This window comes from Rhinolophus ferrumequinum, chromosome 28, assembly GCF_004115265.2.
Source record: "Rhinolophus ferrumequinum isolate MPI-CBG mRhiFer1 chromosome 28, mRhiFer1_v1.p, whole genome shotgun sequence".
NCBI classification, from domain to species: Eukaryota; Metazoa; Chordata; class Mammalia; order Chiroptera; family Rhinolophidae; genus Rhinolophus; species Rhinolophus ferrumequinum.
Window position 1 is genome coordinate 4,777,017 of NC_046311.1, and position 19,051 is coordinate 4,796,067.

Sequence of the window (19,051 nt, forward strand, 5' to 3'; positions counted from 1 at the left end):
AGCTGGCTGACCGGAAGAGGAGGCTGCTTTTTATAGAGAAATTTCCCGCCCAGGTTCCAGTATGCGTCCTGATTGGTTGTTATAGAGCAGTTCTGATTGGTCGCTTTAGACGCATGCGGCGCGCTCGTTTTGCGGTTCTGATTGGACTGGGCAGGTCTCAGTTCATTGGTCAGAAGGAGAAATCAGGAACTTCCTGTATGAGTTGACTTAGACGGCGTGAACAAGAGGGTACTGCGCGGGAAACCGAGTTCGCTCGGAGGCGGAGGCTCCCACCGGTGTACAGGGTAAGTGAGAAGCTCTTGTTTGCAGATGGCCCGCCGCTGGGCTCTCATTATTTATAAAATTTGGGCCCTCAGTTGACCATGGGGAGTCCATCTCAGCAGATAAATTCCTTCTTGGGGTTCACTTCAAATGAATTTCTCTTGTGGCGTCCACAGCACAGTACTGTAATTTGAAGGTGAGAGTGGCCAGATGAAGCAGGAAGAGAAGCAGCTACAGCCAAGTGTGGGGACAGAGACCCAGAGAGCAGTTTCCAGGCTCTTGGCATCGCAGGGAAAGGTGCTAGGTCGGTTAGTAGATGGTCATCAGCTGTGACTAGTTGGCCATTAGCTGTTACCGGTTAGCCATTAGCTACTAATATAAAAGCTGTGGCTACGCTAGGGAGTTAGTTGATTGGTTGGTTGGCAGAGAAGCAGACGGCGGTTTGCGGATGGTGTGTCTCCAACCCAGCCGCCAGCGAGACTATAGTGGTATGACTCCCCTATCTATGGCTCCGTGGGTGTTCCTTTTTGGCCTCACTATGTCCTGCGTTCTTATGTGGGGAGTGGGACCAAAGACCCCGCATGACACCCTGCATGACACCAAGTCTCCAATGGGAGAAGTTTTGCAGGAAGAGCAGAAATAGAGAGGCCTGCAGGGGGTTGGGGATGGCCCAGGGATGTGTGATGGCTGGGGTCCACACTCGCCTCTTGAGGGAAGTAGGCCCCTAAACCTGACATTGGGGAGACATGGCTCAAGGCATCTTTAACAAATGGGCCTGTCCTTTGGGGGGTGGCAAGGAGGGGTACCCAGTGTTCAGGACGCAAGGCCTGCACCCTGATGATTGAGCAGCATGATATGAGTTAGAACGCACTCCTAGTAGGCAGCTGGTGGCTCCAGGTTGGAGATTTCAATAACAGCATCAGGGACAGTGGTCAGGATTCTTGGAGTGAGCAGGAAAGAGTTGTCAATTCATAAGGGAGGTCAGGCAACTAGTGGGCCTGTCATGCAGGGTCTCAGCTCCCACTCCCCACAGAAGAACACAGGACATGGTGAGGCCAAAAAGGAACACCCACAGAGCCATAGACAGGGGAGTCGTACCACCATATTATCGCTGGCAGCTGGGTTGGAGACACAGGAAGCAGGAGCCACATGATCCGCAACCTGCCGTCCACTTCTCTCTGCCAACCAACCACACTTGCTAACTGCAGCCCGCTCTTGCTAGCTCAGCCATCATCTTCTTGCTAGCCCCCATTTGCTGCTAGCATAGCCACGGCAGTTATATTAGTGGCCAGTGTCTCACTGGTTACAGCTGATGGCCATCCAGTCACAGTTGATGGCCGTTTACTACCTGAGCCAGCACCTTCCACGTGAGGCCGAGAGCCTGGAAACTGCACTCCTGGCTCTGTCCCCACAGGGCCTCCACTTGCTACTTCAAGGAGGAAGTGGGTTTTCAGAGTTCTGTTGAGACTCTGGCGTTGAAAAGCATTAGAGCTGCAGCAGGAAGAAGAGAGGCATGGAACGTGATGTATGGAATTCCAACTGTTGGTCTTTTCTCTGAGAGCCAGTGGTCTTTGTTAGAATGTGTCATCATCTGCCTAGTTAGTCCTGAATGAGTTTACTTACCTCCTGGACTTGCAGCTCCTTCTGGTCACCCGTATTTCCCTTTGGCATTTAGCACTAGGCCTGGCAGATAGTAACTGCTCAGCATGAGGATGGAGAATTTAATTAATCATCTGTAACTTTTCAGGACCTCTTTGTAAGAATGGATAAGTAATCTGGATCAACTGTGGCTTGTAACTGTGGCTTATAACGCTCGCTCTCCATCTTCCTTCCTTTCCCATCCTAATAGGAAAGAGGTCTTTTAGCATAATAATGTAGCAAAGCCAAATTGGCAGAGGTAATGAGAAAGGTCTGCTGCCCTGCTGACTCTCGCCTTGCTGAATCTGAAAGTCCTGAGCCCCTTAGAGCTCTCATCCCTGTTCACCCTCCTAGGATTGAACCTGGTACAAGATCCCATGTCTCTGGACCACACAGGTGTGGACAAAAAAGGGGCCAGTTACTAAACCTGACAAGCTCAGGGTAGGCCAGCATGGTGGGCCCTACAAACTCAGAGACCGAAAGTAACCAAACAGGATGGTCTGAACATAAAAATTCCTAACTAAAAGCAGATCATGGTGGTAGTCACGTTCTAGACCTGTAGTTTCCTGGACAAAGGTCAATCTTGACCTTAGGTGAACCTGTCTATTGTCTTTTTGCATCTAAGGTAACATACCTTGGAAATGTCAGAGGAATCTTTTCCACACCCACCAGCACCAGAGCATGAGACCACAGCACCTCTCATTGTTCCCTTTTTCCGTAATACCATTTCTATGTTCTGTAAATGTGAATTATTAACCATCCTGCACCCACCAATGTGAAAGAAGTCCGTGTCTCTGTTTTACTTCTTATCTAATCCCAGAGGTTTCCCCACTTTGCTTTCTCCTACTTCCCTGATCTACTACCAGTGTATTTCATTAACCCTCCTTACATTTCCTCCTTTGATTCTAATGTATAAAATAAGCTGCAATGCCATTCTCTGGGACATTTTCTCAATTTGTTGAGATTCTGCTTCCCAGCAATTGTCGTCAGTTTGGCTCAAATAAACTAAAAAATTCTCTATAGTTTAGTATGTATCCTATATCGACACAGGACAGCTGCCAGGGTGGAGCCAGTTTTACAGGGAGGGTGGAGAAGATGACAAGGGGAGAGGAAGGGATACCAGAGAGAAAAAGGGACGCGTGGGTCTCCATCCAAGCCTGCCCTTACAGGAAAAGTAATATTTTGCTCCATCCTCTAAAATTCATGATTGACTAATAAGAATTTTTTCCCCATAAGGAGCAGTATCTCTAATACCTTCTTGAGTATTATAATTGGAGGGAAAACATGTGGCTATAAATTCATCTGTGGAAGAAAACGAGAAAAGTGAATTGTCTAATCCCTAGGGTGGGGTGGAGATTCGGGGAGTCTTGAAATAGGACATTGAGTGAAGCTCTTTGAAAGGGAGGCAGGTCCTAGATTCAGCAACCGCTTGAGAACAAGATGCTTTGGTAACATTTATAACAATCTTGTGAATAAAGAAAGGATAGGGTGTGGGGACAGAGCCAGGAGAGCAGTTTCCAGTCTCGGCCTCACGTGAAAAGGTTCTGGCTCAAGTAGTAGATGGTCATCAGCTGTGACTAGTTGGCCATCAGCTGTTACTGGTTAGCCATTAGCCACTGATGTAACTGCCGCGGGTGCGTTGGTTGGTCAGTCGGTTGGTTGGCAGGCAGAGGAGCGGACAGCAGGTTGCAGGTCGTGTGGATCCAGCCTCCAGAGAGACTATACTGCCTCCAGTGAGACTATAGTGGTATGACACCCCTTCCTATGGCTCCGTGGGTGTTCTTTTTTGGCCTCACCATATCCTGCGTCCTTTTTTTTTTTTTTTTTTATCCTGCGTTCTTATGTGGGAAGCAGGACTAGAGGCCCCCCTCAGGCCGCCCCACACGACAAATAGCGCAGCGAGCAGGGTCTCCCGAATGACAACGAGCAATCTGAGGGAAGGAAAGGAATTTGCCCAAGGTCACCTTAAGGCTGGCTTCATGGGTGTGGGATCTGTGCACTCCCATAGGGCCTCTCCCTTAGAAGGACTTCCATTTGGCTTAAAGCTCTGCTGCCCTGGTCTTGAAATTCTTAATTTTTGAGCAAAGGGCCTTGCATTTTTATTTTGCACTGAGCCCCCAAAATGGGAGAGTCAGGGTCAATCCCAGTTTGGAGTCCTCAGAAGTCAATGGCCTTCTCATTTCCTAATGTCACCTTCTGGCTAGTAGGCACTCAACACCTCTTAGTTTCTTCCTGCCTTTCCTCCTTTGAGTATCGGGGGAACTGGGCAGAGATGAGAGAGGGCACCTTCGTATACCCCGCAGCTGCAAACACAGGTTCTGCCTCCTCCCTGTGTCTGCCCCCAAGGGAGCGCCCCCATTTTCTTGGCCTGGGTGGTCACCTTAGAGCTGAGGATTTTCACTTCTATCTGTGTGAATCGACTCACTCCCGGAGCTTTATTTCCAACTGAATGGATGCCTCACACATCTCAACTTTACATTCCCAAACACAAAGATCACCGGAAGAATGCCCTCCCCCCACCCCCAGACTGTGGCAGCCGAGGAGGAGGCCACCCTTGGCTAAGAATGCAATTGCAAGGGGTGATTTCAAAGCTTCCGCTGGGTCTTTGTGTGGCCAAGAGCAGCCTTGAAGGGTCTGGGCTCACTGGGACACTATTTTCTTGTTCCTGGCAGGTACTTGGGGCTGGGGGAGGAGTGGGGTGTGAAGTGCTAATGCCGTATCTGAGAGGCAGCCTTGCAAAGTGTAGGGCCTTAGTCTCCTCAGGGGTCAGGTGGTACTACCTCTGAGAATGAAGGTCTGCCTTTAGGACATTTGGGAGTATCTGATTCAGCGGTTCTGAGCTGGATAATTGGGGAAAGGTGGCTTTAGTGCAAGCCACCTTGCTGCTGATTCTGAAGGGGTCTGACTTGGTGGCCCAAGCTCCCCTGGCCAAAGACCACCGTGTCTTCTGGCAGAAGCCCCCCCAGGGCATTACGCAGCATTCTAGATTCTAGAAAGATAAATAGCCTCTAAAATCTAAAGTTTTGAAAGACAGGTATCTTTGTTTGACCTGTGGATATGCTGGGAAAGGAGTGGATTCTGGCTGAAGGCCCATGGCCCCCGGAGCTCCTCTGCCGAGTGTAAGGACAGGAGAGCAAGGCTAGGAACGGGGACACCCCCAAGGGCTAAACTTAAGGTCTTAGAATCAAGAGGTTAGCAGTGCCACCTGGGTTTAGGGCCTCCAGGCCCTGCCAAGAACTGGAGGGTAAAACCTGGGGAGGAAAAAAATGTTTTGTGTACCTTCTGAGGTTCTGTATCTGGAGACCTATGAATTAAATTTACAAAAGACAGATTAACAAGAGAAAAAAGTTTATTTTCACACAGGAGTGCTCAGTGATGAATAACGCAAAGTGGAGGTTAGAATTAGGGCTTGTGTATCTAACAGGAGGGGAAAGAGAAGTGGAAGAAAAGGCTCCTGCGAAGAACAAACATGGTTCTTTAGGAGAACAAAGGGGACTTAAGAATGTGATAATGCTTGTACCTATAAAGATATAAGTGGTCTTTCTGTTTTCTTCAGGGCCATAAAACTCCTCCAGAAAGGGGATTTATGGTAGGTTTACTCTTGGTCTCTTTCCTGGAAGCAGACCTACCCCAAAGAGAGAATTGATGGCAGTCTTTATTTCTTAGAAGAACTTTTCTGCTTTTTGTCAGATTAGGGAAGCTCCCAGAAGGCTTCTTTCCGAGTCTGTTGAATCGCAGATGTCTTCAGCTTAATATATTCTTTATACCACCAACCCTGCGGTTCTGAGTGGGTCCTTACACCACACAGTTTGCAGTTGCTTGATGAATATTTTTGAATGAATGAACACGGGGGTTAGGTAGGAACACTGTTGTTTGATGGTATAGCATGTGGCACAGGGATTGATTGCGGCAGGAGGTGAAGTCCAAATTCCCATCTCAGCTGAGGAACTTGCCCCACACAACCAAGCTGGGCACCCTCTCGCCTAAGTAGCATATTTGGAATCTGGCAAAGGTTGGGCCAACCAACCCATTTACCCAGGAATTTTGCAAAAGTTCTTCTGACATCTGCTAGGACTTGGAAATCATATTCTAAGAAGCTTTGAGACCAGAGCTACAGACGAGTAGGTTTGGAGCAAGAAATGAGAAATTTTAAGACTCAACTCTATTCATTGAGAAAGTTAACTTTTCTTGAAAGAAATGGGAAAATGAATGTCTGACAAATTCTGGAGCTGCTGCTTGAAAAGGGAGACAGTGAATAGGACGGGAAAGACAACCAGCTCCCAAACAGATTGGGGGTCTTTGCATGGGAAAGGCTCCCAGACCCCTGAAGAGAGCTCCCTTCCAGCTGGGGGATGACAAGTGGGGAGGAATTAGAGAGGCTGGGTGTTGGGTCAGTGGCGTTAGCCAGTGACAAACCCTCCTGGCCTGGATTTTACTGACACCTCTCAACCCAGCCCAATTTGAGGCTCTTGTTCCAGCCTTCCTTGTATTCGATTTCCAAGAAAGGACTTGATGTTCTTCCGGAAATGGCCTTGCTCTGGACTCAGGCGTGAGATGGGTTGTCCAGATGTCCAGTTGGCCCAGTTAGAAAGGCTTTGAGCAGAGTCCTATAAAAATAGATCTTTCTAAGGCATTTCTTCCACTTCCTTTCTACTCCGCAGACCAAAAAACCACCCCAGGTGAAGGCATATTTCTTTTCCACAGCAGATGCTGGCTTCTGCAACTGTTCAGGGCCAGGGAAGCAACTTTCCTTGATGCCATTAACTTCCTATGAAGAAAAAAAGGAGACAAACCTTGAGTGAAGAAAATAAAGGTGCCTGACTAGCAGCTTGGCAGAGCTCAATCAGGCAAGATTTGAAGCTGGAGCTCGAATCTAGGTCCCAGCTCTAAATCTTTGTACAGCACCCGGCTGCCTGTCTCAGAGGCAACCCGGGTGAGAAAACTTCTCAGGGTGCCACTCAGCTGTGAATCGTTCTGAGTGTCCAGTTTTAGGCATAGAGAAGGGGAAATTAGTCAGGGTGGAGGGATTCACCAGAGAAATCGGTGAGGACAGTGGTCAACAGAAGCAGAAGTAAGAAAAATCATATAAAGGAACCTTAGAATTTGGCCCACCTTTTTGGTTTCAGCGAGAACACGCTTCTACATTTTTAAACTGAAGGCACATTTATTCCCCAGCACTGGCCCCTGGCCCTTGGCCTTTGGCTTGGAAACAAAAGCGGGTTGTTTGGTCCCTGGGCAGGGATGTTTGCTCACAGATAATGATGTGTGCTCAGAGCAGTTGGTTTGGGCAAGAAAGCGTGCATTTGGAAGGTGTGAGCGAGGGGCTGCTGTGCTGTTCTGCTCAAGCTCAGGTGATGCTTACGTTCACGAAAGCGGAAAGCGGAAGTGGAGGGGCTGGACTGGACAACCTCTTCCCTGCCTTCCACATTGATGGAGTTGGGCATTGTTGGGCAAATCATTGTAAACCAGAATCTTAGAGCTAGTGTTGACCTCACAGGTCACCTGGCCTCTGATCCTCTCATGCATTCTCCCGACACGTGCCCTTTGCTTAAATCCCTAGTTCCGGGGAGCCCACTCCTTAGGGCATAACTGGCTGCTGTCATAGCATTTCCTTTTCCTGTATACAGTCTGCTTTGCTATCACCTCCACACCCTGGTTCTGGTTCTGCCCAATGGGGACAGTCATTTCCTTCACTCCACCAATATTTTAGGGGTGCTGCCTTTGTGCTGGGCATTGCGCCCAGTCCTGAAGATCCGCTCACCTGGTCAGGGTGAGATAGATAAGTAAGAGGTCATTTATTTCAATAAAAGTCACCACCATCCATTTAATTGCTCAGGCCAGAATCTGGGTGTCATTCTTGATTCCTGTCTTCCCTCACCCCACACACCCTGTCTACCTGCAAGACTCATTGGCTCAACTTACAAAATATTTCTGGCATTTATCCCCTTTTCTACCCCTCTCCACTTCAAAGGATGCTGCTATGCTGTGCTATCTTTGGATGCATGTCATTTTTCACATGTGAATTTCTGTAGCGTGAATTCTTGTAAGTGGAATTGCTAGGTCTTTAGGTCTCAGCACTTGTCACTTTGACAGGTATTGCCAAGTAGCTGTCTGGAGAAGGGGAACCAATTTACACTCCCTCCAACAGGGCATGCTTGGGCTTATTCCCCACAGCTTCGCACTAACTGTGTGCTCATAATTTGCTACTTGCCAATCTGATAAGTAAAACGTGGTATTCATTGTATTTTTAATTTGCATTATCCGTATTATGAATAAGGTTTAATATCTTTCCTTCAGTCTAAAATTAAAAAACACAAAAACAAAACCAAACAACTTCTGAGCCCTTCCCTGCCCCGTCGCTTTAGGATTGGGGCCTGGTCACTGGTCCCACAGAGGACACCGGGTGTGGCTGGGCGGGAGGCGGGGACGCTGGGACTCCCCCTTCGCTCAGGGCGCGGAGCCCCGCCCCCGAGTCCACCTCCGGGGCCTGGGCGGAGCACCGGGGCCAGTGGGCGGTGCTGCGCTGCCTGATTTATTCTGGTCCAGGAGCAGGAGGGAGTCCCGCAGGCTGCACCGTCGGAGCCCGGAGCCCGGACCCCGCACGCCGCGTGTCCCAGCATGCCTGGCCCCCGCCTGCTGGCCGCGCTCTGCGGCGTGCTGCTCTGTGCCTCCAGCCTCTTCGCCGCATCTGGTGAGTGATCACGCTGCCCGGCCGCGCTCGCCCCTCCTCTCTGCTCGGAAGTTCGCAGCGGCGCCCTCCCTCCGCCTCCAGTGTTGACAAACTTGGTCAGAGAACCGAGGCCGGGTGGAGGGGCAACTTCCCGGGCTGCGCCCCTGCCTGCACGGGGGATGCGCTGGGCTTCTCCCGCTGTCTCCGCACCCGTGCGTCTTGGCCAGTGAGAGAGGCTAGAACGTTGGGCGGTGGCTCGGGGCACCGGGTGACAGCCCAGCCCTCCCCAGGGAGGTGGCTTAGTCATAACAAAGGGATCCCCTGTGTAGGGCCTCGCTTTTCCCATCTGTAAAATGAGGCCATTGAACCGAGTCTGACTGGCGCGCACCTTCCCCCTGAAAGTTTCTAGGACTGTTGTATTGATTGATAAGTCGTCTTCAGCCAACTTTCCCTGGCAACTCCCTCTCAAGTCCTGGTGGCCGGCCTGATCCTTGGACATTTCTGCTCTTACTCGTGGGTGTCTGCAGATAAGCTAAGGGACGGCTGGGAGTGGGTGGGATGAACCGGCCCTGAGTGGGGCCCAGGGAGGGGCCTGGAAAAGGACTGCCTCCTACAGAGGCTGCTCCTGACTCCTTCCTTCGACCTTGGCCTGCTGCTGTATCTTCTTAGTCCTCCCCCGCCCGGAGGCCTCCTACTGCCAGCTAGCCCTCCAGCAGGCCGGTCATGGAGATGCCTCTCCCCTTCACTGAGGGGCCACGCAGTCCCCTCCAGGGCTGGGATAAGGGTGCCCATTGGGGGGGGGCAAGGACTCTTCAGGTACCCGCTCCATCATTTTCTCATAGAAATGGAAAACTTAAGGGCAACTCCAAGCTCCCACGCACTTGGATGCTGGCGGCTGTCCCCAGCAACCCTGAGAGATGGCTGGGTCTTGTCCCTTTCCATCCCTCTCAGTCCCCACAATCTGAGCCCTGGCAAAATGTCCCTGGGGAAATCTCCCCAAAGGGCAGGACCCTGAAATCCCAAAGGTGATTTAGTAGGGATGTGATCTGGCTTTTCTCAAAACGGGAAGCCTAGTAGCCAAAGGAGAAGAACCGGCTGCTGTGTGCTGTGTGCACGTGAGTCAGTCTAAGGCCCTCCAGGTAGGGAATACCTTTCACTTTCCCTTTTTCCCACTGGACTGCTTTTCCCTGGAGCAAGATATGATTGGGAGAGGAAGGCAGAGGAGTTGGACCTTGTTGGGACAGAAGCCGAGGACTCTGGCCATTCCTAAGCCTCTGTCTGTGGTGGTGCCTCACCCTGCCAGGTCAGGGGAGGGGATTAACCTGCTATTTAGAGCCAGTGACTAATAGCTCCTTTGGAGCCTGGTGCTGAGGTGGAGCTCTGAGGACTCCATTGCTCATTAACGGTGTTCCCTTCCCTGGAGCGTGGGCCCAGCTTTCTGGGGCTTTGGGATTTCAGGAGGGTCCTCCAGTCTGGCATGGCACGACTCTATGGGAAAGAAAAATGATTTCTTGTGTCTTACCCCAAATGCCTGCTCAGCTTTGGGTATGGGGTCTTGTGCAGCCCCCTGGGATGCTAAGGTCAGAAGACCCTCCTGCAGACTGATAACAGTTCACCAGAGCCCAGGGACTAGGGACAGGCTAGTGGTGCACATCTGTCACCCAGGCCCCCAACCAGAAGCTGGGGTGTCCTCTTCAGCCCTCTTCCCACCTCTGTAGTCCTGTCCAGTGTTTCTCAAATCATCTTGCCTTTCTCCTGACTTCCTCTCACCAGGAGTCCTGTGACAGCCTCCCTGGTGCTCTCCTGGTCTCCTACCTGCCCTGCTCCTGTCACATTTCCACCCTGCCGCCAGAGGGATCTTTGGGTAGCTCCTTCCATCTCAGACTTGGAAACGGGTTCCCCATTCCCACCTCATGCTTGAGAAGCTCTGATTTATTTTTTCCTGGTGGACCATGGTGGGGAGGCTGAAGGAAGGTTACGAGTCCCTGGTCTGCAGGGTGAAAAGTCTAAACTTGTCATTCTTAAGTCCTTCCCAGTCTGGCCCCAACCTCCCTGTTGAGCTGTGTCTTACTGTTCTCCGACATACATGCTATGCTCTGTGTGCTTCTGCTTTCCTGTAGAGTGTGCTTTCCTCATCCTCCAGCCTGGCACACACTCCCACTCCATCTTTCAGACCAGCTCACGTGTCCCCTCCGCTGTGAAACTCTCAACCCCTTGGCAGAAACCACACCTGCAGTGGCCCCTGGTGCAGGCTTCTGGCAGAGCTCATGGTGCCTGCTCACTCCCGTTGACTTGTCCGCCCTTTTCCCATGGCTTCTTGTAGGACTGCACCTGATTCCTCTTGCTCGGGGGCCCAGCACGTACTTGGTCGTTGACCCCCCCCCCCCAAATATCTACTGAGTGAAGGACTTGTTTGTTCCTGTTACTGCAGGTGACTTCTGTGATTCCAGCCAGTGCCTGAATGGTGGGACCTGCTTGTTGGACCAGGACAACCTCCTCTTCTACTGCCTCTGCCCCGAAGGCTTCACAGGCCTTATTTGCAACGAGACTGAGAAAGGTATGTACCTTCCGTGGAGCGCGCCTGTTGCTCTGCACCCAGCTCCCAGAGCTGTCCAGGCTGCTGGGCTGAGCTTGTCCATCCTGAAGTAGGTAGTGTCCCCAGCACCTCTCCCGTTGTCAGCTGGCATTTGCCTGGAAACTCCCAGGCCACTTGAAAAGCTGAGCTGCTTCCTCTAGTTGGGCTGATTCACCTACAGACTACCCTCCTTGGCGCCTGGCTGGCCCAGACTCCATCAGGCAGAGTCGGGGAAGGAGGGAGTGGATGGTTGGGGGGAGGCAGGCAGTGAGCTGAGTTTGGGCGGAATGTGCTTTTGGGCTGGGTCCAACTGCTGCTGCCTGTCTCTGTCCCCATCTCCTTGCTGATCACCTGCCCATCTTCCCTGCCTTCCCCTCCCCAGGTCCCTGTTTCCCAAACCCCTGCCTCAATGATGCGGAGTGCCGAGTGGTCGATGACTCACACCGCGGAGACGTCTTCACCGAGTACATCTGCAAGTGCCCTGATGGCTACACAGGCACCCACTGTGAGACCAGTGAGTGTCTGAGGGTGCCAGCCCTGGGGGCGGGGGCACAGACCCTGAGCCACCGTCCTGGCAGCCTGGGCCGTGTCTGGCCTTATTCCCTGTGCCAGGGCCTCCTCTCCTCTGGTAGATTGAGGGTGGCACAGAACCTCGGTTAGGCCACGGGGTAGGTGGGAGGGTTGTCCTGTTGTCCCTCCCCAGGCTTCTTCCTGCCCAGGCCTCCCGCCTGGGACTGCAGGGCAGGCCTGATGTTATTGCAGGAGAGTGAGGAATGGTGGTGGCCCCTGAGGTCATGGGAGTGCTATTTCCTGGGTCACCATGAATCAGACACATAGCATTAGGGTTAAGTCTTAGATTTTTCTACCAACAGGGGAAAAGAAACATGTTCTTAATCTTTTGGGGCCCAGGAGGTCAGTAAATAAGGCTTGGGCCTCAGGGTCTGACAGCTCCTGGCGCAGACTGGGCGGTCCCTTCACGGTCAGGTGGTCAGAGGCCCGACGTGTACAGAGGGGCTGACTTGCCCGGCCTGCTTGGTTATCCACTCAGCCACAGCATGGCCTTGGGTGGCTGCCCACCACTACTGCCCGCAGTGGCTCTCCTTGCCTAGCTGGAGTCCCTCCCACCAAACTAGGACTCTTCTGAAAAATCTACGTCTAGGCCTGGGGTGGGTGAAGTGGGGTGAAGGGTGGGGGACCGATTTCTGCAGTCCCGTGGGTCTGTTACTGAACATTTCGGGCAGGGGGCTGTTCTCCTTCAGGTAGATGTGGGGGTGCACGCGGAGGATTGCTGGCCTACAGGAGGAGGAGGGAGGCTGGGCCAGCTGGGTGGGAGCTGGGGCCCTGGGGGAGAGCAGGTGAAGTGATGCCCTCTACCTCGTGGGAGGCAGCGTGCAGGGCCTGTGCCTTGGGCCCTGGGCTGAGGCCAATGTGTTTGAAATCCTGGCTGGAGGAATGTGGGTGTGTGTAGTGGGGGATCACCAAGACAGACAGAGCCCTAGGTGGGGCCCGGTGGGCCCACTAATTACTGTGCTGGGAGCCGAGGTAACCATGGGTGTGCTTGAGTCGGAATTACCCACCTAGCCTTCTCAGGCAGGGGTGCGTGGGAATTGGGGCAGCCCCTCCTTGTTCGAGCCGGGGGTATTGGAGTAGGGTGACCTGACCCTAGGTTCTCTGCTTGGGAGTGAGGACAATGGCTCAGTCCCCATGACCATATTGCTGGGGTGATGGTGAAGTGAAGGGGCCTTGGTTAGGTCAGGACCAGAAGCTGGAAAGGGCAGAGGGTACGAGAAACAACAGAATGGCCTTCTTGCCCCACCCAGACAACTCCTGCCATGTGGGATCCTAGAATACTCCAGGCAGATTTGCTTATTGCCTTCTGGGCAGGGCACTGCCATCTGAGGTGCCCCTTCTCCCAAAGCCATCCTGGGGAAGCCAGAGGCTGGGCTTGGGCTGGATGTGGCGGTCCTCCTGGTGGGACCACCAACCGCAGCCTGGAGAGAGACTCTAGTCACCAGTTATAGCAGCTCCATCAGGCCCCCTCCACTGTGCCTGGCCGCTCTCTTCCTCATAACGTACCTTTTCTTGGTACCTCCTCTGGGGCCCTCATTGTCCATTCATGGCCTCTGCGCTGGGTCCTCAGCAGAGACCACACTGTCCTGTTCTCTTGTCCTCTGGGTCCACCTGCTTGGGTGGCCCCCTGACTGCCGCCGTCCTCCCTGCAGCCTGCACCATGCCTCTGGGCATGCAGACGGGCGCCATTGCCGACGCGCAGATCTCCGCCTCATCCCTGCACTTCGGCTTCATGGGTTTGCAGCGCTGGGCCCCCGAGCTGGCCCGCCTGCATCGCACCGGCATTGTCAATGCCTGGACGGCCAGCAACTACGATAGAAAACCCTGGATCCAGGTGTGGAAGGGATGGCCCTGGGGTGGGGGGAGCTGAGCGTGCCTGCATGTGGGGGTCGCCCCAGGAAGGGTTCATAGCGGGGGTCAAGGTAGCAGGTTGCCACAGGGAAGGTGTCTATAAATTGACGGCAGCCTTGGGGGGCCTGGGGTGGTGGGGCACGATGAGGCGGAGCAGAGGGGGTAGTAGAAGGAACCCCTGAGCTTAAGGGTACTGTCCTCCCTGCCCTGGGTCCAGGTAAACCTGCTGCGGAAAATGCGGGTGACGGGCGTGGTGACGCAGGGTGCCAGCCGCTCAGGCAGTGCTGAGTATGTCAAGAGTTTCAAGGTGGCCTACAGCCTCAACGGGAAAAACTTCCAGTTTGTCCAAGGAGAAGACGACTCAGGAGATAAGGTGAGGCTGTTGGGACCCTGCGAAAGGACTGTGGTCAGCACCCCTGGGGGCTCCAGTGTTGTTTGAGGGCCCCCAATGAGGCAAGGGTACCCTGAGTGACTGGCCATGAGGTGGGTCTTTAGGTGTTTCTTGGTTCCCAGAAATTGGGAAACCCAGATTGTTCCCACGTTTTGTGGTTACAATAGCCCCACTGGATATCCAAGAATAGCGAGACTTAAAAAGGTTCAGTGACTTGAGGGCGCTTGTAGTGGCAGGGTGGGGGTGCATTTTGACCCTTCCAGGGCTACCACGTACAGTCGTGCAGGTTGTACACTGCTCAAGGGTGTCGTTCCTAAGTGAGCACCATTCACAATGTAAACATCGTATGTTTGTGTGCTTCGATCTGTGGGAAAGTCGTTACAGTAGTGTCATGAGAAAGGAGTGCTTTTTTCTAATTTGCACAGAGGCGTCCTATACATTTATGGTTCGCCCTGTGTGAAAGAGTGGTTTGTGCCCAGGCCCCACGATGACCAAGGCAGCTGAACAAGGGGAATCTGGGTTGTTGAGGACTGTGGGGTGGCCAGGGGAAGGGCTGAGTCCCCAAGTGGCCCTGCTAAGCCCAGTGCTCCCCCCATAGGCCTGCAGAAGAAAGTGGCAAGCCCAGGAAGGGGGACTGACCACTTCGACAATCTGCTCTTCTTCCTAGATATTTAAGGGGAATTGGGACAACAACAGCCTGAAGACCAACATGTTTGACTTGCCTCTGGAGGTGCAGTATGTGAGGCTGGTGCCCCTTGTCTGTCACCGGGGCTGCACCCTGCGCTTTGAGCTCCTTGGCTGTGAGCTGAGTGGTGAGTGCTAGGGTCTGTGGTCCATCCAAGAGGATGGTCTCTCTTCTCAGCCAGGCTGAGCTGGGGAGGGCTGCAGCCAGGCCCCGGGACCTGGCTCAGATAGCAGAGGCGCACTAGAGTCACCGGGCCATTGGCTGTCCTGTCTGCCAGCCCAGGGCATTCCGGGGTAGAGAACAAAAGAGACACCACTTCCGTTTTCAAAGCATTTTCACTTATTCCGATGGGTTCCTGGAGCTCCTAGAACATGTGGTATTCGGTCTGTTTTGCAGATTTCAGCTCCATGAGGGCAGGGAGTTGGTTTTATTCACTGCTGTATTCCCAGTACCTGTAACAGTGCCGGGACCATAGTTGCTTGATAATTATTGGATGAATGAGTTACTGAATGAATGAGGAAAGTGAGGCCAGATAAATATTTATCAAGGGCACACAGCTGGTGTGTGCTCCTGGTCTAGATCCCTGGGCTTCTAACTAACACCCACCCATCCAGTGTTCCTCCTACCCCAAACCTCCTGTAGTCTGCATTCAAGAGAAACGTGGGAGTCGAGGGTCATAGGGAATTGGGGGGGTTGGGGTTGGTGCTTCCTGCTGCCCTTTCCCGATGGAGGAATGGTGGAGGGGGCGCAGAAAGGGACAGGTTGAGTCTCCTGCCTCTCAGCCCTGAGTCAAGGAAAAGTCACCATTGGGGAGGTCGGGTGCAGGGATGGGGCGCAGAAACCTGTCTCCTCCCAGTTCACCCAGCTTTCTCTTTTTGCAGCCACATGCCACCTGCTGGCCTCCGGCAGAACTGTAGGACTCACTAGGCAGATTGCAGAGCTCAGGTGGCTGTCTGCCTTTCTACCTTATCGGAGACCCACCCTTTGCGCTTTCTTTCCCCTCTGTGGCACTTCTTCCTCTTTTCCCATTTCAGATACCGTCCAATACCACTCAGGGCTGAGTTCTGTGTGCTTGGCTGGGTTTAGTTTTTTTTTTGTTTGTTTTTTTTTCAAATTATGAACTTAAGTCTGTGTTCCCAGGGTCACTGCCTTTGGAGCCTGGCTGTTTAAGTGGGGAGTTAAAGAATTTTCCTTCGGCTAACTAAAAGGAAATTTGAGTAGTTGGTAAAGGACAGAGACGGGTCTGGGGGCCCCTACCCTGGCTCCTTTCCCTAGAGTCCTTCGCCACGAGCTGCCGTAGTCTGAGGCCTTGGGCTGCTAAAGTTGCCAGCATGGTCCTCTCACGGCCGACTCCCTCTGAGATTGGGAAAGGATGAGGCTGGCAAGCTGAGGAAGGGAGGCTGCTCTATCTGCTTCCCACAAGGTCTGGAGCGTCTCCTTTCCGTAGTAGGCATTCCAGTCAGCTGGCTATCCAGGCCCACTCCTCCCACTCCCCCAATTCCCTAAAGGGACAGACAGTTGTGGAATGGGGATTCTGCCAGGTGTGAGACATGCCTGTCATTCTCTTGGGAGTTTTATCTTCTCCAGCCCATCCCCAACTATTCTGGCCACCTTCAGGTAAACGTGACTAGTACAAAACAGCCCGGCACATTCCTCAGTGTTTGGGGCAGGCCTGAGTGAAACCGAGGCCAGCTTCTGAGGCCAGCCCTCACAGGCCTGACAGCACGGTGACTGTTGAATATGTGAAGTCCCTCTGCAAGACGCCGAGGGAGGGGCTGCTGGGCAAGGCTACACGATCCCCCTGAGTTCTCACCTCTCTGCCTTCCACCTGCTGGAAGTTCTATTCATTGCCGGGTTACTACCAGACAGGCCTTCATGGCTTCATGGCTCAGGGTGGGTGTGTGCGTGTTGGAGGTGATCAGGTGTTTGTGTGTGTGATTTGGCATAATGTCTCTCAGCCTCAGTTTTCTCATCTGTAGGATGGGTTCGCTACTATCTCCATTCAGGTTTTTGTGTGGTGGATAAATGACTAAAGAAAGCACTGAGTCAGTGAGATGGGTTTTATTCATGATCTGGACAAGAATCCCAGGACTCAGCAGTGTGGATAGCAGCTGTACTGTAGGAGTGACAGGAGGTGCTGTGAGTCCAGGGGAGGGACAAGTCCTCCCCAGGTGAGGTAGTCAGGGCAGGCTTGTTGGAGGAGGTGTCTCACAAGTCAGGCTTTGAAGGAGGGTGGGAGATGGTGTATCAGGGCCTGCCCTGCTGCATGGGCAGAAGAGTGGTGGGTGATCTGTGATAGGTTGAGTGGGGGTGGGAACTGAGAGCAGCGGGCTGAGGGTAGGAGTGGGTGGGGCAGCCAGTGAGAAAGTAGGGTGATTGGCTCTAAAAGGCAGAAGGAGCTTCTGTCTGTTGTCCAAGAGGATGCCAGGGGCTGGTGGGATCCACAGAGTTCTTTCCCCTTCATCTCCTTGTGCTCACGCCCCTGGGAAGCTGTGGATCCCAGATGTGGGTGACAGTCCCCTTTGCTGGCAGGATGCTCCGAACCCTTGGGCCTAAAGGACAACATCATCCCCAACAAGCAGATCACGGCCTCTAGCATCTACAGGACCTGGGGCCTGAGTTCATTCAGCTGGTATCCCTACTACGCGCGGCTGGACCAGCAGGGCAAGTTCAATGCCTGGACTGCTGAGAGCAACTCTCCCTCTGAGTGGCTGCAGGTGGGCCAGGCCTCTGGGGTGCAGACCTGGGGTCAGCTGGGGTTGGGTGGGGCTGCCAAGGCTTTGACCTCCGCCCAGTCCAGGCTTCTCTGCTCCGCAAGAGGCAGTTTCTGAAAAGCCTTGTTTTTTCCTCCACATTTGCTCGTTCTTCCTGCCATGAGCCCCACCTTCCTCCTGATTCTGTGACTCCAGGGTGGGGGTGGGGCACGGGGATCTCAGCGCTGCTTCCACCAAGGCCCCCAGCCCAAGTGGAGAAAGGGTGTGTGTGTGTCTATATGTGTGTGTACGCGTCTGTAGGGGGAGAGCCACCTCCATTGGCTGCCACAGGGGGTAAGGCTGAGCCCTCGGACAGCAGGGCGAGGTGAAGGAGAGATACCTGAGACAGGCACCTCGGAGTTTCTCTGTCTGCACAGAGCAAATGCTCTCTAACTTCGTGTCTGAGAACACTGTCAGCCCTCGGGCTTTGCTGTAATTGTGCAACACGAGAGAGTCACGGGAAAAGCAAAGCATTCGCTCACGTGACAGATGAGGAAACTAAAGCTCTGCCAAGTGAAGTAGCTTTTCCCAAACTAGAATACACGTCCACGTGTGTCTTCCTTTTCTCACCTTCATGGAGGATGTCCAAGCAAAGAAAATGCGGTTGATTTTTTTCCCCCATAGATTGACTTGGGCTACCAGAGGCGAGTGACCGGCATCATCACGCAGGGGGCCCGAGACTTTGGCCACATCCAGTATGTGGCAGCCTACAAGGTGGCCCACAGTAACGACGGCACGAACTGGACTGAGTACAAGGATCAGGGGGCCGTAGACAGCAAGGTGAGTGTGTGCTGCCTTCCCAGTATCATTCCAGGGGTGCCCAGCCAGGCTGGCCGGGGGCTCTGACGGGAGGGGCACTGGCTTCTGGGGCCCTCCTGACACCCCCTCTGCCTCCAGATCTTCCCCGGCAACTTGGACAATAATTCCCACAAGAAGAACATGTTTGAGACGCCCTTCCTGGCTCGCTTCGTGCGCATCCTGCCCGTAGCTTGGCACAATCGCATCACCCTTCGTGTGGAGCTGCTGGGCTGCTAGTGGTAGGCTCGGCGGAAGTGAGTGGGTCTTCCTGACCTTCTGTGGGCCTGCTGCCGCCACCCGCCTCCTGATTGTAGTGACTTGGGGCAGGGGGTTTCATTCACCTCTCCCTCCTTTGCTCCTCCTGCCCCGCCTCCCACACGCCCCGCCTCCCACACGCCCCTGGCACCTAGCCCTCATGCCGTCCCATTTTCTTAGGCACTGTGGGAGTTGAGTAGGCCTGGGATGGACACAGAAGAGCGAAGTAGCGGGTGTGGGTTACCTGCACCTCTCCAGATCCCTGATTCCGGCCTCTGCGTCCTCCGTAGCCTGTCTCCCACACCCCACATTCCCATGTCCCTGGAGGAAGACCCTGAAGGTACCCGGCTGGAGATAAGTCTCCTGCCTCTCAGCCCTGAGGCTGCCACTCTGCTGCTGCCATCTAGCCCCGACACTGCCCCCTTATCTCCTTGGAGACCCCTCTTGGCCCTTGTCCTGCAGCCTAGAAAGAGACAGAAGTGGGTGCGGGGGGGTCTATGGAGAGATAGAGGAGGAGGTAGGTGGGCACGGAGGGGCCCTCAATGCTGGTTCTTGCCTAGAGAGTGCACAGGCAGCTTTCAAAATATATTTATATCACCCCGGA

General features: G+C 53.5%; 1 protein-coding gene across 1 annotated transcript; it reads left to right on the forward strand.

The window, feature by feature from the left end:
• Positions 1–8,410: 8,410 nt before the first annotated feature.
• Positions 8,411–19,051, forward strand: MFGE8 (milk fat globule EGF and factor V/VIII domain containing). Its single transcript, XM_033100376.1, has 9 exons — positions 8,411–8,590; positions 11,001–11,126; positions 11,527–11,658; positions 13,367–13,548; positions 13,783–13,938; positions 14,624–14,768; positions 17,174–17,358; positions 18,019–18,174; positions 18,292–19,051. The coding sequence occupies exons 1-9, from the start codon at positions 8,518–8,520 to the stop codon at positions 18,427–18,429; spliced, it is 1,293 nt and encodes a 430-aa protein (XP_032956267.1). The 5' UTR covers positions 8,411–8,517; the 3' UTR covers positions 18,430–19,051.

Excerpts from the sequence above, each read along its gene's own strand:
- MFGE8 (XM_033100376.1), top strand. The coding sequence starts at position 8,518 with ATGCCTGGCCCCCGCCTGCTGGCCGCGCTCTGCGGCGTGCTGCTCTGT. Across the intron at positions 13,549-13,782 it reads ATAGAAAACCCTGGATCCAG|GTAAACCTGCTGCGGAAAAT; the intron begins GTGTGGAAGGGA and ends CCCTGGGTCCAG. Across the intron at positions 13,939-14,623 it reads AAGACGACTCAGGAGATAAG|ATATTTAAGGGGAATTGGGA; the intron begins GTGAGGCTGTTG and ends TCTTCTTCCTAG.